Source organism: Mugil cephalus, chromosome 5 (genome assembly GCF_022458985.1).
Source record: "Mugil cephalus isolate CIBA_MC_2020 chromosome 5, CIBA_Mcephalus_1.1, whole genome shotgun sequence".
Classification (NCBI taxonomy): domain Eukaryota; kingdom Metazoa; phylum Chordata; class Actinopteri; order Mugiliformes; family Mugilidae; genus Mugil; species Mugil cephalus.
The window spans coordinates 11,495,838-11,512,052 of NC_061774.1; the positions used below are offsets into that span (position 1 = coordinate 11,495,838).

Here is a 16,215-nt window from a genome sequence, read left to right on the forward strand (position 1 = left end):
TGTGTATATATATATATATATATATATATACACATATATGTGTGTGTGTGTGTATATATATATACACACATATATGTGTGTGTGTATATATATATACACACATATATGTGTGTGTGTATATATATATAATGGATGTGTGTGTGTTCTGTCTCAAATAAGTGATGTGGAGAAAAATTCCAAAGAAATGAATGAAGACCAGTTTATTGCCCTCTTTTAGGACCATTTTTATTTCTCAGTTTTATGGGTCATAAAGCCAAGAGGGAATCCTCTGCTTTAAAGATGTATTCATTTAATATAACTCAATCTAACAGATGAGGTCCCATTATATCGTTATAGCCGTAACTTCTACATAACTTCTAGTTTCTCTGCCAGATTCGTCCACAATGGAAAGAGAAAATAAAATATGACTTTGGCCAGACTTGACCTCGGTACATCTACTGGCACCTTTGTGGATGTAAAGCAGATGATGAAAATGATTTAGCTGTTGAACTGTAAATTACAGATCTGTGGTTTTCTCCTGTGTCTGACTCACAAGTGTGCATGTCTGTGTTAGTCATTGGGTTTCTAACCTGTGCAGCTGACACACACACACACACACACCCTTAAACCTGAGACCACCGAGTGCAGCAGATTCTACCCTCCCTCCCTCCCATGTCCTGTCATTTGGTGTCATATCTATTTAAGGCTCCTCTGCTGGTCTTAATTTCCTCTCAATCTTTCCCTGAAGCTCTAATAGAAGCATCGGTGTGTAAGTCCAGCAGCGCGCTACTTGTGAGGGGGAAAACTGCTGGGAACACCAGAGGAATACGGCACATGATTGGACAGGAATGACTGCTGCCGTGAGGAATTTAGCACTGGATTAATCACAGTGAGTCCACATCAGAGACACCAGTTTGTGATACGGTAGGGGAGCCGCTCCGCTGTGGCTCGCTGGTTCCTTCCCCTATGATCCCTCGAGACAATCGACGGAGCAGCGTGACCGGTTTAGCAAATTAAAAGGCTTTGGTTTTAATGGTAACTCATGGATTCGCTCAGCGTCCCCAGTCCGTCCTCTTCACACTCAGACGAGTCCCCTGATCGCACCCCGGCCCCGGATTCCTCGCGGCACACCACCCACACCGGGAAGCAGGACGGGCTCAGGGGTCTGGGCTACGGGCTCGGGGAGGCCTGGCAGCACCTGAGGCCCTTCATACCCTTCTTCCTCATCAGCTTCATGGTCGTGGCCCTCGTCTACCTGATGCAGGCCATCATCTATGGGGGACCCTTCAAAGACCCTCTGTTTTTTGTAAAGTTCAACGAGCGCTGGCCCCGACCGACCGCAGGCAGGGAGGACCCTCCGTCCCCGACCGAGGGTTTCAGCGCGGTCACCTCGTCGTTTGATCAAGTCCTCGTCGGCCTGAGTGGAGACAATGAGACAATGTGAACTGGAGAAACGGCATCTGTCTGGATATCACAGCAAGAACCCACCAGGGAGTACAACTGGGCTAATGTTTGACAGGGAGACATTTGTTGTACATGTCCAGCTGTCCGGTTGTGAAAAAATGGATTTTCCTTCAGCGTGCGCGGCTGAATCAGGTCATTCTCAAACCAAAAACAAGAAACTTCAATCAATCCAATCCTTTTCTCTCTCAAACCACATGTTGCTGCAATAATACTTTGTGTGTTCCTGGTATTTTATCTTTTTTAAGTCGGTGTGTTTACAGGTTTTTATCAGTATCAAGTATCTGTTTGACACAAAAAAGTAAAGCATCAGTGATATGTCATGTTATGGATTAGACGGCGAATAACAAAGAGGGCTCATATTACAACCAGCTTAACTGTGAAGGTCGTTCAATTTTGTCGCCATTTCTTGAGGTGAGAAGGATTTACGAAGAGATCTCTTTGGAGCTTGCACAGTTTGTATAACCTGTACTTGAACTGAGTATTTCCACTGTATGATTTACCATTTTACATAATATTTAAAATGTTAAATACATCTAAAAATAGCACGGTGTGGTCTGTGTTACATTCATGTGGGTTCATTGCAATAAATGTTCGAACTATTCAATCTATCAGCACAAATCAAAGACTGGAGAAAGAGTCCAAATGGGGAAGAAGTGTGGATCTTCTTCCCTCTCTTATTACCCATCTTATGTCTCCTCAGATTTATCTGCTGTCTGTGTATATAAAACTCTGTCAAGAAGTTCCAAATAGCTCCACTTCCAGCAGCTACAACAGCAACTTGTGATTAAAAACCGGTGCTTCAACATATATATTTTATTTTCTATATTGCTGTATTGGTACTTTTACTAACACATTCCTTCACTAATGCTCAAACAAGGAAGTAGAGGCTATGGGTGGATAAACATCTTGTTAAATAGTTGATATAGCTTTCTCAATGATATGGTATCCAGGATCAGTCGTTAAAACTGTTTATCCCAAATCTGATGTGACAGGGCTGAGAGATAACTATTAACACGGTATTATGTTTTATTGTGTCCCTGCACGGAGTCTTTTCAGTCTCAGTAATGTGCCGTTTATAGTGTCAGTATACTGTATATAGATATAGATATAGAATGACCAGCATCATAACCTATATGGTATGTGATACATAAGCACGAGTAAACAAATCTTTGGCTGAGATTTTTTTTCCAAGCTTGATAGTTTGACATTTTGTAAAGTTTTTAAAACCTGGTGAGATCTCAGAATCTGTAGGTTGATGATGGTGAAGCTGTTCAGTGTTTTCTTTTCAATATTTTGTCCTCAACGGTAAAAGTACACAGTAGATTTAATACTGTCTAACAACATAATTCAGCGGCTCCTCAAATGCCAGCCTGTGTCTGCATTGGTTTTAGCTAGGTGTGCCCATTAAAGTGAGTCTGTGTAAATAGATGTTGGCCTCTTCGCTAATTTCAGTGAATTTGTGTCAATGTCGACTTCGCTTCCTGTATATTTAGACGAAGTAGGAAGTGCTAATAGTTACATATCTTGAGTTTAACGTTGTTTCTGTAATCTTTGGCTCTCCCTCCGTTGCTCCTCTCGGTGTGGCGCCCTCGCCGCCCCTGGTGGCCAAACGACGCAACTACAGAGTGCACGCCCCGCTGATGACCACGCTGACCTGTGATTGACCTCATTAAATCAAACAGAAAACTGAAAATAAAATGCGAAACCATAAGTTAACTGTGGGTTAAATTTACCTCGTGGAAAAAAAATTAATTTTTAAAAAAGGACGATTTTATTGCTTGGACCAAGGAGTGGATATATAAGGAGACCTGAGACTGTCCAGAGGGTGAGTGAACTCCAACCTTGCAATTAGCCAGCATGGGTAGTTTCTTTCCAACAACAACACCACGTGTGCTAGAAAGTCTGTTAGACTAGATATTTCTTCTGTTGCAGACGAGTTAAACAACAGGTGTCATGACTACTTTACTTCACTTTATTGAGGCGTTGTCGCTCACTGTTAGCTTGCTGTGAGCAGGGATGCTAACCTGTAGGTGTGCTTCTGTGTCAGCGACCTGCAGCCTGCATGAAATACGCTCAGACATCAATTACTTTACCTAGAAAACGTTATTTTGATAAAAAAAAAAAAAGTATATATATATATCACTAAGTTGGACTAGTCGGTTAATTTTATTATTATTATGTATTATTACAAAAAAGAAGTCTGGTGTAATGGTAGATTAAATATTAATATACATTTATTAATATTAATTAGAATATGTTTAAATGTTCAAAGATTAGCTATACTGTATGGCAATAATAAGCACATTACTCATTGTTGAGTTGTGCAAACCCAGCATGAATATGAGGGTAGAGTATATGTGATTATGTTATATTGTATTGTATATATTATATTGTGTATATTGGTTTTCTGGTTATTCAAAAAGGACTGAAAACAGTGGGGAAAAAAACATGTGTTTTAATTATGTAAAAGTACCCCACCACCGGTCAAAGTGCAGCATTTACTGTACTTAAAAAGTTAAACGCTGTTGTGTTAATATTAGCGTGGAATTCATGCGAATGATGCATTTTCGTCCTGTGTTGGTTTTTATCACCTTATACACAGATCAACCTCCAGCATTAAAACCACCACCCTGTGAAGTGGAAAAATAATGAAAAATAAAATGAATATATCAAAATACAGTAGTACACTAAGACGGTATGCTAAACTGTAATCTGAAACCTAGCTAGTAACTGAGCTAAGCTGTCAGATAAATGGTAGTAGAATAAAAAGTACACTATTTCTATCTGGAAAAAGAATGAAATGCTGCAGTAAAACTATCATAGTATGATAAAATGGGTTATGGTTAGGCTCTTGGAGCCATAATAACGTTAATCTGACCATCAAAACACAGTATGCACAGGTTAGCTTTGTGCACAAAGTACCGCTCAGGCCACGTATCACAACTTCCTATAGTGTGTCCACATCGACTGTATTTGTTTTTCTGAAGCTATGCCCATTTTAAACACATCACTCCCTGCCTTTGTTTTAAAGTAGATGGGGGAAATGTGGTGCTGCCAAATACCCGGGTTTGAGGACCACCTCCTCAGTGAGCTGCGGAGACAGCAACAGTGTAGCAAGTTCTGTGACACTGTGCTCAACGCAGAAGGTATAACACTCAAAAAAGCTAAATTACACACTTATTAATCGTCGCAGGTTGTGTCCTGTTACTTAGCACACTGCACGGGAAGGACGCAGGCATAAAAACCATCATTAACGACGTCCCCTCTGTCCTCCAGGCGTTTCGGTGCCAGCACACAGCTGTGTTCTTTCAGCCATGAGCCCCGACATCTCCTCCGCCCTCTCCTCCACCTCGGCGTCTTGTGCGGGACAGCGCCACCTCTTGGAGTTTCATTCTCTGGGCGCCTCCACCCTGCTCCACCTGGTCAGACTCCTGTACTCTGGGGAGATGGCGGGGGAGACGGAGAGGGAAAAGCAGGAGGCCGTTTCTGCCGCGGCCAAGCTGGGCATCTACGGGCTGGTGGAGGTGGAGGTAACAGAGGGGCGCAGCAAAAACAGAAACAAGGGTGGAGTCGGCCAGTGCGCAGAGGTGGGTGTGCAAACGGAGGCTGAGGAAAGAGAGGAGAGGCGTGAAAGTGGAAGGGACATTCAGACTCAGACTGAAGAGCTCACGGCTTACCCTGAAGCCTCCTTGGAGATCACTGATGTGGTTTCTTTCCCGAGTTCAGGACTGATGGATTCCCATCTCATTTTCCCTCATATGGTCCCCTTCATCTACCCTCCAGCTGAAAACCAAACCCCACATCCTTGCACCGCTCCTCCAGCCTCCATACAGGAATCCCCAGCAGCAGGAAGCGCTGTTTCTGTTGTGACATTGCCGTACACATCTGTCCCGTACACGTCCCTCCCTTATTTTTCCAGCCAAATGACCCAGTGCGCCGCCGGCGACCCTCAGAAGCAGTGGGCTGGTCCTCAGGGTGCAGGTAAAGATGCAGATTGGGGGGACGAGCGGATTGTGCAGTTTCAAGACGACATCCCGGGGTTCATCAGCTGCTTCCTGAACCCAGACCGAGAGGAGGGCGACAATGGGGGGAGATCGGGGAGGAGGCAAAGAGCCGGAAGAGTCGGTGCAGGCGAGAAGAGCGCCAGCAGGCCCCAGGCAAGGCCGAGAGCGAGAGGGGGCGCTCAGGTGGTGCAGGAGGTGAGGCTGGCTAAGAAGCAGAGCCCGTTCCTGCACAGGTGGGGGAGGGCGGCGGCGCGCGTGACAGGTCAGGGCGGGGGGGCTGTCGGCAGGAGGCTGGACGTGAAGAGCAGGGAGCTCCTGAAGACGGAGAGGAGCCGTCAGAGAAGAGGACGCGGCAAAGCGTGGGAGCCGAGCCCGAGTGCGGACAAGCAGCCGTGCAGCAAAGGAAGAGGAGGACGGAAAAGATCGACACAGCAGCTCAAACGGGTGAGGGGGGGGTCGTCCGTCAGGCATCACATTCACAGCACCAAACATTTTAAGATTGTAAGCGCTCTTACTGGCCAGTTCATTAGGTACACACCTTGCTAGGAGCGGATTAGATCCACTTATTGTATTGGACCCCATGGTAAATCAATATCATGAAACAACCTGTCTATATTTGCTAATTCATAAATTACTGCTATTTTACAGCAGTATTTACTTATTACATCTAGTTTTTAAATATTTGTCAAACCCATACAGAAATACTGAATTGTAGGGTAGAATTTATCTAAAATGATAAAATGACATAGTTGTTCTGTATTTGTGGCTTAACCGTGTTGAAAAACGTTCTATAGTTGATTAATTCATTTACTTCTAAGAGGACAATAGACAGACTCATTTTAATTCCTCACCTGTGTCTGCTCTATTTTGTGTTGTATCATTATTAATACACTCCTTTCCTTTATTACAGGACCGTGTCCCCGTTCGTTCTCCTCAAAAGCCGAGAGCTACATCAGCCGCTTCATTTCTCACACCTGCGCAAATCCGCCATGTTCAACCTTCATCTGGCTCAAGCCCGTCCCTCTGGCCTCCCCCTCCTCCCCGTTCTCCTCCCCCTCCCCCCGACCTGCTGTCCCCTGCATCCTCCTACGAGCCCCCGGCTCCGTCCCTCCTCCACACCACCTGCCTCCCTCCCCCGGACCCTCCGCCCCGGCAGGAGCAGTCCGAGCAAATCGATCGACTTCTGGAGGAGGTCATGATGGGGCTCGACGTCGCTGCAAACGGCGATCCGGGGGGGGCGAGGAGCAGCCGCGCCGTCGCCTCCGCTGGCAACGCGCGCGTCCAAAACGAACAGCAGCGCGACGCTGCCGGCGACCGGACGTCCGCGGAGGTCGTGGTGGTGGCGCGGAGAGCGGGCTGTTCCAGCTCCGATAACGGCGAGGTGCCCGCTCCGCAGCAGCAGTGCGACGAAGATATGAGCGACATCCTGGAGCACCTACTTCAGTTGTTTGAACATCAGTTTGAAAGCGGCGGTGGCAGAGAAGAGAAAGAGGCGGATGGTGCGGTCTCCACGGAGACCAGCCGGCCCCGCGCTGTCCCGAGTCAGCACGAGAAAAACAAGACGACGGCCTCTCACACCCCTCACCTGCACGACACGCAACATCAAGTCAGAGGCTCTGAATCGCCTGAAACGGGGGAGAGACGCCCGCAGCCGAGGAAGGGCCGTGCTGAGGAAACGCCGGGAAAAGCTGCAAACAAACAACGGAAAAAGAGAAGAGCGACACACTATCGGTTCTCGTTGGAGAAGAGGGCGAGGACGAGGACGAGGAAGCCTCCAACTGACGCGGAGACCAAAGCCACGCGCGGCCGAGGAGACCAGCAGCTGCAGCAGATGCCCGTGGTGAAGCTGCAGAGGAGGATCTTGCTGCCGTCCCAAGTCACATTGGGGGGAAACAGCTGTCGGGGTGTGGAAGGCAAGGTGATAGACAGCTCTAATTACGCTCCACTGGTGTTTCCTGTCTCTTTTGCCTGCTCTCACCAGTCAAACACAAACATCAAACAGAAACGGAGCAGGTCCTCCTGCTCATGTTCCCAGCACAGCCTCGTAGTCAGGGCTGAGTATTTAAGTCGCCTGTGGTTTGCTCATAAAGTGGCTGCATTCCTGCTGCTCATACTGGTTTAAAAGCCTCCGGCCTCGCTACCCACAAGGAAACATTCAGCTCAGTGTGGAGCGGAGCGGCCTGGTCAAACCTTCCACTTTAAAGCTGTACACACTACACACACATATATATGTGTGTGTTATCTGTAACTTGACTGACTGAGAATGTTTTACTCTGAGGGTGAAAATCTGAAAGGTTTTGTCTGTGTGTGTATTTTTCTCAGCTCCCTGTAAAAGCAAAGATCGGTCCGTTATCGGCGAACGGCCCTGAAAGAAACAAGAACAGAGCCCTCAGAGAAACAAAGACGTACCCAATCAGGAGCAGGCTGAATAAATCGTATCAAGTCATGGTGAGCATTAACCCTTTTCCTACGAGATCAAGGACCGTGCGTGTCCTTAGATTTTACTTTACTGGGGATGAAATAGCAGTATTGACTTTTTCGCCGTGACATTTTGTGCACAGTCACGGTCACCAGGCGATGACTTCAGATACACCCTGTTGGCCCCTTGTACGCCAAAAAAACCCATTTGTTCTATCTCAAAATGTTCATTAGACAAACATTCAAGGTTACCAGATTTAATAGCTTTGTAATTATTTTTCCTTTCCTTTCGTTTTTTTTTTTTTTTTTTTTGTCCATTATGACCAAATAATCTCCAACAAAAAGGCCTCAGTTGTAATTTGTGTTTAGCAAATGTTACCCTGCTGCCGGTTGAGGCTAGAATGCGAACTTGTGGGGTCATTAGAGCCTAACTCTTGTTTTAATTTGCGCTACAGGTCAACATGCCTGTTCTTGGTGCACCACTTCTAGACAAAGAGCAACCCTCAACGCACAAACCGGACAGACCCAAGGAGCACAGACGACAAATGAATTTATCTGTAAGCGTGAGTTCAAAGCCACCAATTCAGCTGCGATCTGCAGATCCCCGTGGTGCACGCGGACAGCGAGAGAAAAATCATGAGAGACGCGAAGAAGCGTCGAACGAGGAGGAAGGGGCCCTGGCAAGGAGGGGAAAAAAGAGGAGAGGGGAACCAAACGGGGGCGCGCACGACGACGCTGCCGTCGCCAAGACGCTTTGTTTTGATCAAATGACAAAGCTGAGCTGTAACAAGCAGAACAAGCTGAAACAAGCAACAGTGGCGGTAAAAGAAGCCCCGGATGCTGAGCGCCTCCCGCTGACCAGTGAAGAAGATTTCCAAGGAGAAAAACGAAAAGAAAAAACGGTCCTGAGTGAAATCAAACTCACGGAAACTCAGACACGTTTGACGGAGACCAGCACTGATGTTTGTTTAACCGGTGTAGAAGGAGACGTGGACGGTTCCGAGACTCCAACTCCTTCGCATCCTGCAAAGGAGTCGAGTGTTGAGTCGTCAGGAACCCCCGAAGAAGACGTGGAGGTCGACGTGACTGGAAGTTCCAGTCCCGTCCCTGATCCAGTGAACATCAGCTGGACGGAGTCTTCAGAGGAAGACGAGGACGTGGACATTGAAGAGCTCACTTTGTCTGAGACCTGCGTTGCTGTGACGCAAGTAATGTCCTAAGTGTCTTTTAGTTTTATTGCGTTCCCACCTTGACAATCACGTGAGGGACTTTTGTTTTACTCGCCCACATACGTTTAACGAGAGAAGATAATTTTGCTTTGCACAGAAGGAATAAAACATGCACCATGACGCATAAAGAGACCGTAAGGAGCAACACATCACCACGACTGTGCAGATATTTAGTTTCACCTCGTTCAGCTCAGAGAACAAACTTTAAACTCTAAGGTTTTAAGGCCGAGTTATCAGGTTGATAACGCTCATTTATTATGCAGATATGTTCAGCAGCGTTTGTTTTAGCTGTTAAAAACAACAGTTTAGAGTTTTACTGCAAAAGAAAAGCATTTAGCAGTGTTTTATTTGTTTTACATAAGACTGCAACTACATTAGTTGTAAGAGCCGGTCGGTGCTGTCAGCCTCTGTTCTGCCCGAACGTTCCAGGAACACACTTATCATCTTCAGTGTCTTCTCAGGTTGTGTTCTTTGTGGTACTTTTGGATATAAGATCTGATTTCTACAATAAAGTTTCCTCAGTTTTCTCGATTCTACATCAGTTTTTTACTGACTCCTCTTCATGTGCACATCAGAAAATTACAGATTATTATTTCTGGAACCGAAACAAAGACTCATATGCAGTAACATGGTCAATGTGGCTGATCAGTTACAGCTAGCGGACTGTGTCACTTGTGTAACTGTTGAGGAAACGCTAATTCATACTCTTTTAAAAAACCCTTTCCACTCAAATTGTGTTTGGTCCCTCTTTCTCTTCTTGGATGTTTAAACTTGAGCTGTTTGGGTGTGGCCAGTTTTATACAAGAAGAAGGTGGAAAGTGTCTCTGAGCTCACTTAAATCCTAAATCTCTGTTATGCCCTGGGCAAGAAAGGCTTTAAGAAAGAATGACCGGTCGGTGAAGTAACTCCCGACTGTTTCTGTTTTTAATTGAGGGAGGAGGCGTGCGTGGCTTTTTAAGAATTTCTACTTGTTTTCTTTTTCATGAAGGAGTCTTCAGATCTATGTCTACACATTGTTATATTTTATCCCGCCATTCTCACTAATCCTGTGTAACTGAAAGTAGTTTAAATGATATATTAGTCATCAGTGTTGGCATGAACAGAATATGAAGAAGAAAAAGGGTTTGGGTTAATTTAGGAATAATATCATTACTTGGTTTGTCCAGCAGAGGGCGCTCTGAACCCACTATTTACAAAACTCATGTATCAGCCGAGTGGAGACGGACTTCCCTCATGATAGATAATAGGCGGCAAATACGGTGCTGGAAAGTTAAATAGTAACAAACAATAACCTTTTCAGTAAAATTATAACATAACTGTCTGTCATCCTCGCATCTGCCGTGCTCGTAAAATAAATTGTATTTGCTAATATATTGATTTAATTTTTTATTTAATTATCCTATGTAAAAAAAAAAAAAAAATTACATTCTTTACATTTCTTTGACCAGCTCAGCTGATGGCAACTCTGTAGCAGTCAGTACAAATGATGCAGCTAGTCTCACTATTATTCTGTATTATTGTGTATTTGTAGCACATTCATTAAGTTCTCAAAAGGTTTTTTAACATGTTTGCATTTACTTTAATTGGTGGTTTTGTCCAGAGTGGTGAAGATGCTTCATTATTTTCTGTTTGCTTTCGTATCACTAGTTAGTGCTACAACACTATGAGTCTTCATGGACAGCTGACTATCCTTAGATTAGTTTGGCAGGCAGAGTTTTAAATGCAGGACCAACCCCTGTAATGAACCTGTGAGATAGGCTGAAAACACATTTCCACTTTACTAAATGTAAACAGTCAGTGTCAGAGGGGATGCCACAGCCTTTGGAGACGTCTTTCAGGCCTGCAGGTTGGATGTGCTTTACGGGAGGGGAGGGAAATGGACTTTATTCATGCGTTTGTGATTTTCAAACTCCATCCACACGCTCTCAGCCAAACTGCATGCGAACTTAAAAATAATAAAAAGCGATACGTGAAGTGAAAATGAGTTTATTCGATATCAACCTGTGGACCAGCCTCCTACACACAACAACAAAACACATCTGAGCTGCACCACACAGAGGTTTTTCCTGAACATGGCGCCCTGCTGGAGCTTCACCTCCCCCTCCGTCTGACTCCCTCTGCTCAGGTGAGAGCACAGTGCAGATGCGCGTTTGTGTGCGAGTGCGAAGGGACCTCTAGATCAAATAAAAAGACACGGTGCGAGTGTCAGCTATGTGGATGTGCGTGTGTGGAGCGCGAGTTTCCCTGTGCTTTAACCATGCGATATTGTCTCTTATCGCACTCTGGCTGCGGCTGTGGATCAGTGGTGGGTAGCGGTGTTGTCAGGTCGGGGCGGCTAAAGTCAGGAGGAAGGAAAGGATTGAAGAGAGCAAGAAAGAAAGGGATGAAGGGGTTGTGGGTGAAGGGGGCGGGGGTCTCAGTCTCAGCCTGTTCTCCTCCTCCTCTCAGTGCTGGATGCGCCTGATGGACTGGATCTGGGGGGTCTGACAGTGGGAGCCCCAGTTCCTCCAGTGCTGGTAGTCTCCGCTGTGTCTCTCGCACTCCATGATGTACTGCTGGCCCCTGTAGCCGGGGTACTGGTAGCACACGAAGCTGTGGGACAGACGGGGGAAGGCGGAAATAGTTAGCGGGACTATTTTAGGAGCTGCATGAGCTGCTTTAGCAAGTTTGGAATTTGGTTAGAGCTCAGAGCATCCAGCTGGTATGTCTGTTAATGCATGCTGACAAGGGAGCTGACAGGCTGTGTAGAGAGACATAAGTGATGTTTAATGGTACCAACATGTAGCTAGGACAGGGTACGAAGACCTGGAGATTTGAAGTGGCATTCAAAGGAGCATTTCTAAAGCTACTCAAGACAAGTTCATATCAACTTACGCGCCGCACTGCACGTGCATGGAGCCAACCTCGGGCATCATCCATCCCATGCCCTGAAGGGAGGGGTAGTCGTCACAGAGCTCCACGCTGCGGCCCATGAAGTTCTCCCTCTCGAAAATGATCATGCGACTGCTCTGGTGGGACTGAGAAAAAACAAGACATTTACTGCTTGTTTTGTGGCGCCCGAGCTGGGGCGGGGAGCGGGGAGCGGGGAGGTACTCACGGCGCAGTAGATGGGGCGCAGGGACATGAGGCGCTCCACGTGGTAGGAGATGTTGCCGCTGTAAGCGTCCCAGTGGGGGTACTCTCCCCTCTCCAGGATGAACTGCTGGCCCTGGAAGTCGTGGTGCTCGAAGCCCACCCAGCTTCACACGGAGACACAGGGAGAGAGGACTGTTTACACAGTGGTCCCTTTACTCTGGAGGTTAAAGCTGCAACTTTTCTAACTTTCACTGCTCCAACTGGTAAATATTAAGACATTACTTTCCCAAATGGGATTTTTAATAACACCAGCTTTCACGGTGTTTTAGTTCTCCCACATAACTCCCCTACATCCTCTCTGTACTGTTCAACATGGCTGTTTTTCACCATATTACCACTACACTAGGTCTAATTTTCCTCTTGTTATTCCAAACACATATAGCCGGAGACACTCACGCTCCACTCTCCACCCTGATGGAGCGGATGTTGTCCAGGCCGCACTCCTGGATGTTGCAGCACTCGGAGGTGAACTCCAGGCACTTTCCCTGGAAGTGCTCCTGCTCGAAGACAGTCACCTGAGGAGACGGTGGGACGAGAGGTGAGGGGTGGGAGCCACCAGAAAGGAGCTTACAAGCGGTAAGACTGTTTACCCTTGTTTATGTCAAGTCCAGTGAATATTATGTTTACCTTGAAGAAAGGAGCCATGCCCATTCCTGAGTTGACCAGTGGCTGCATCATTGGAGACCTTGTAGTTCTGTACATCTTTACTCCTGAACAAATATTGACAGAGGAGAGGACATGAAGCGCAAGAAAATGTCCTTTCGAATAATAATTCAGTTTTAGCAGTTTAACACTGTTCGATTTCTATTAGCAGGAACAGCACAAATCTTTGAGAATCATTTCTGCTACCCGGCTATAGCTTTTCTCATAAAACTCTAAAAAGCATCTGGAGGGGCCCCCAAACAGTTCATTAACTTAACAAAGCGTTGTACAGGTGTCAGAAAGTGCTTTTGGATTTCTGTTTCTGTGCGGAAGCACCTGCAGCGCGCCTGTCTGCGTGACCCTGAGCTGAGTGGAAAGCAGAGATGCAGCCTTACCTAGATTGGCACTTTTTTTGGAAGAGCTCGGGTGTGGTACGCGCCTACCGCCTGCCTCGCGTGGAGCTTTGAGAGAACCTGGCGCTTCAGTTTTATACCGACGGTCGAGGGGCGCGCATGCTGTTGCGCGTCCCCGCGCCGTGCAGCCTGTCCGTGTGGCGCAGCAGCAGAATCGAGGCGCGCCCTCGGCGTCGCCGCTGCGCGGTCGCTGGATGGACGCTGTTGTCCTGCCCCAGCGGCTAGCTCAGCAGATCCCATAGAGCCGCCGAGGCTCGGACACAAAGGGGCTCCGGTATGTTCGGACCCCGGTCAGCAGTACTGCGCGTGCCCTGGCACAAAGGCCGGGATCGGGGTGGAGAATGTGGGGATTAAGGGCGCAGCAGAGAGGCGCACAGAAGGAGAAAACTAAATGAACGAATGCATGGAAATATCAAAATCGTAGTTAAAGTTAAAATTAGCATATTGTCGTGAGACGCTGTTGCGCGCGCACCTTCAAGGCTGCAGGTGCACCTGTGCAGGTGTCCTATTTAGCTAAATCAATAACTATCACGGATGAGTCCTTATGATTAAACAGTGATGCACATACAGATAAATAAAACAAAATGCAGTCATATCACATTTATCAATCCACCAGAAATAGAGATTAAACACGATGCCTCTTAAATCAAGGCTCTGCTGTCTGTGACTTTATATCTGTGACATGTAAAAGTTTGTAGATCCCACATGGACATGGATATTCCCAGATGGTGCTCTACAGACACAGCACTTGCAGAGGACACATGGTTACAACACGTGCTGTTCTGTGTGAATTTAATCGAGTGTTTATACATCAGAATCACTGAAGACAGAAAAGAGAGTATGAAATTTAAAACTTAAATCGCTACTTTTCATTCTGTTCCCCAGCTTCTGCCCGTCCCCCTCTGCCTCTGCCCGTCCCCTCCGTCCGTCCCTCACTGATGATGAGGGGCTTCTTTTGTCTCCCGCCTCTGACCTCAGCAGGTTTGTTTCTCTCTCCATAATCCCTCTCCTGTGGGCGCCAGCGTATAAAAGCGAGGGGCGCAGTCCGAGCCGCACGCACTCTGACTGAGGCTCGGCGTAGGCATCGCACACACAGACAGGTAAGGTACACGCACATACCGTATACACGTGGAGATGCAACACCGGAGATTAGAGTTAAATCTACAAATTGTTCTGAATACCTCACAGTATAGAAGCTTTCCTCTGTCTCTGAATGCTTCCTTTCCCCCAATAACGAGTTCATTTGTCACATGAGCATATCCTCATTCACTGTTTGCCCCTCTCTTTCCACCCAGTAATCATGTCCAGTGGAGATAAGTCCAAGACTTCTTCCCAGACTGACGGGAAGGCTGCTCAGGGCAAGAAGTCTGAGATGGGAATGATGTCCTACAAGGTGGGTGCCTCTCCTGTGGGACTCAGATTCCGATCACGTGATCCTCTACTGACTCTTGCGTGTGCATTTGCTCCCACCAGATGTACGTGTTCGACCAGGAGAACTTCCAGGGTCGCATGATCGAGATCAGCAACGAGTGCATGAATGTGTGTGAGATGGGCATGGACCGCGTGCGTTCCCTGCGTGTTGAGTGTGGACCGTAAGTCTCAGAAAAGACATCTGTTCATTTTTGCGTGTAACATTTTGACATGGATGCTTGATTAGACCGTCTTACCCGCAGCTTCGTGGGCTTCGAGCAGATGAACTTCTGCGGTGAGATGTACATCCTGGAGAAGGGAGAGTACCCTCGCTGGGACTCCTGGAGCAACTGCCAGAGGAATGACTACCTGCTGTCCTTCAGGCCCGTCAGAATGGTAAAAACACCCGTAACCATTCGTTTGGCTCCTCACCCTCTTACGTTTCCGTCATATTTTGCTCACATTTTTCTCTCTTCCAGGACCCTGAGAAGCACAAGATCTGCCTGTATGAGGTGGGAGAGTTCAAGGGACGCAAGATGGAGATCATGGACGATGACGTTCCCAGCATGTTCTCCTACGGCTTCACCGACAGAGTGGGCAGCATCATGGTCAGCTGTGGAACGTGAGTGTCGAGCATCAGAGCAGCCGAGGTGACACTGACAGAAGCCGATGAGGAGATTCAAAAGTTTCTTCTTTTTCGTTTTTTTCCAGCTGGGTGGGATACCAGTTCCCCGGATACCGTGGCAGCCAGTACCTGCTGGAGAAGGGCGACTACAGGCACTTCAACGAGTACGGCGCCCGTCATCCTCAGTTCCAGTCTGTGAGGCGTATCCGTGACATGCAGTGGCACCAACAGGGCTGCTACACCATGGCCAGCAAGTGAGGTTCAGGGAAGGAGAGAAAGAGAAAGAGTGGAAATGAGGGAGAGGGGCGGAGGAAGAGGGAGAGGGGTAGAGATGTCTGAGGCCTTTACCTCAGTAGCTTAAAAAAAGGTCTATGATCTGATGCAGTGAGAGGAAGGGTGAGGATGTGTATCGGCCCCCTAATCGGAGACAACACCTCAGTGGAAGGACCGGCTGGACCACAAAAGCCACCCTCCTTTCCTCTCTGTCTTTACTTTTCTCTTTCTCCCCTGTGGGCTGAGCTTGAGCTTTGCTTTCCCCCCTTTCTCCCTTTTTTTAAGTCTCTCACTTCATTCCCCTCCTCATTCCCCTGACACCAAAGAGCACCATGCCTCTTGCTTCTTTTACACCCACGATTCTGGGCTCCGGGTATGATGCACCATGGGAAACTGAGTTCCTAGAGCCCCTTGCCCCTGTCTTCTTGCCCCTGTGCACTGCACGCCCCTCTCTGCTGTACAGAATACTGGCCAAGTTTTCAATAAAAAGGAAAATTTTGATTTCAAAGATGCTGTCCTTGTTACTTACTATGGAAATATCACCGGAATAAAAATGTTAATCAGCAAAACAGATAAATAAAACAGTAAAAGATGTTTAAAAAATGCGACTTAAATAAATCACG

General features: G+C 47.0%; 3 protein-coding genes across 3 annotated transcripts; 2 read left to right on the forward strand and 1 right to left on the reverse strand.

The window, feature by feature from the left end:
- Positions 1–3,185: 3,185 nt before the first annotated feature.
- Positions 3,186–9,630, forward strand: LOC125008133. The gene is made up of 6 exons (XM_047585215.1): positions 3,186–3,268; positions 4,478–4,589; positions 4,720–5,891; positions 6,358–7,365; positions 7,770–7,895; positions 8,321–9,630. Exons 2-6 carry the CDS (start codon positions 4,478–4,480, stop codon positions 9,083–9,085), a joined length of 3,183 nt encoding a protein of 1,060 aa, XP_047441171.1. The 5' UTR covers positions 3,186–3,268; the 3' UTR covers positions 9,086–9,630.
- A 1,434-nt stretch (positions 9,631–11,064) lies between these two features.
- Positions 11,065–13,348, reverse strand: cryba1l1 (crystallin, beta A1, like 1). The gene is made up of 6 exons (XM_047585218.1): positions 13,267–13,348; positions 12,857–12,939; positions 12,626–12,744; positions 12,192–12,333; positions 11,969–12,111; positions 11,065–11,686 (listed from the first exon to the last, which is right to left on the reverse strand). Exons 2-6 carry the CDS (start codon positions 12,929–12,931, stop codon positions 11,539–11,541), a joined length of 627 nt encoding a protein of 208 aa, XP_047441174.1. The 5' UTR covers positions 12,932–12,939; positions 13,267–13,348; the 3' UTR covers positions 11,065–11,538.
- A 963-nt stretch (positions 13,349–14,311) lies between these two features.
- LOC125008134 (beta-crystallin B1-like) lies at positions 14,312–16,100 on the forward strand. Its single transcript, XM_047585217.1, has 6 exons — positions 14,312–14,384; positions 14,580–14,677; positions 14,758–14,876; positions 14,958–15,090; positions 15,174–15,316; positions 15,406–16,100. The coding sequence occupies exons 2-6, from the start codon at positions 14,585–14,587 to the stop codon at positions 15,575–15,577; spliced, it is 660 nt and encodes a 219-aa protein (XP_047441173.1). The 5' UTR covers positions 14,312–14,384; positions 14,580–14,584; the 3' UTR covers positions 15,578–16,100.
- Positions 16,101–16,215: the final 115 nt, after the last annotated feature.

Bases quoted from the DNA above. Each gene is read 5' to 3' on its own strand.
- cryba1l1 (XM_047585218.1), bottom strand. From the start codon at position 12,931: ATGTACAGAACTACAAGGTCTCCAATGATGCAGCCACTGGTCAACTCA. The intron at 12,112-12,191 runs GTGAGTACCTCC...GTTTTTTCTCAG, and splicing joins TGCGCCCCATCTACTGCGCC to TCCCACCAGAGCAGTCGCAT. The intron at 11,687-11,968 runs GTAAGTTGATAT...TCTGTCCCACAG, and splicing joins ATGCACGTGCAGTGCGGCGC to CTTCGTGTGCTACCAGTACC.
- LOC125008134 (XM_047585217.1), top strand. From the start codon at position 14,585: ATGTCCAGTGGAGATAAGTCCAAGACTTCTTCCCAGACTGACGGGAAG. The intron at 15,091-15,173 runs GTAAAAACACCC...TCTCTCTTCCAG, and splicing joins CCTTCAGGCCCGTCAGAATG to GACCCTGAGAAGCACAAGAT. The intron at 15,317-15,405 runs GTGAGTGTCGAG...GTTTTTTTCCAG, and splicing joins ATCATGGTCAGCTGTGGAAC to CTGGGTGGGATACCAGTTCC.
- LOC125008133 (XM_047585215.1), top strand. From the start codon at position 4,478: ATGGGGGAAATGTGGTGCTGCCAAATACCCGGGTTTGAGGACCACCTC. The intron at 5,892-6,357 runs GTGAGGGGGGGG...CCTTTATTACAG, and splicing joins CGACACAGCAGCTCAAACGG to GACCGTGTCCCCGTTCGTTC. The intron at 7,366-7,769 runs GTGATAGACAGC...TATTTTTCTCAG, and splicing joins GTCGGGGTGTGGAAGGCAAG to CTCCCTGTAAAAGCAAAGAT.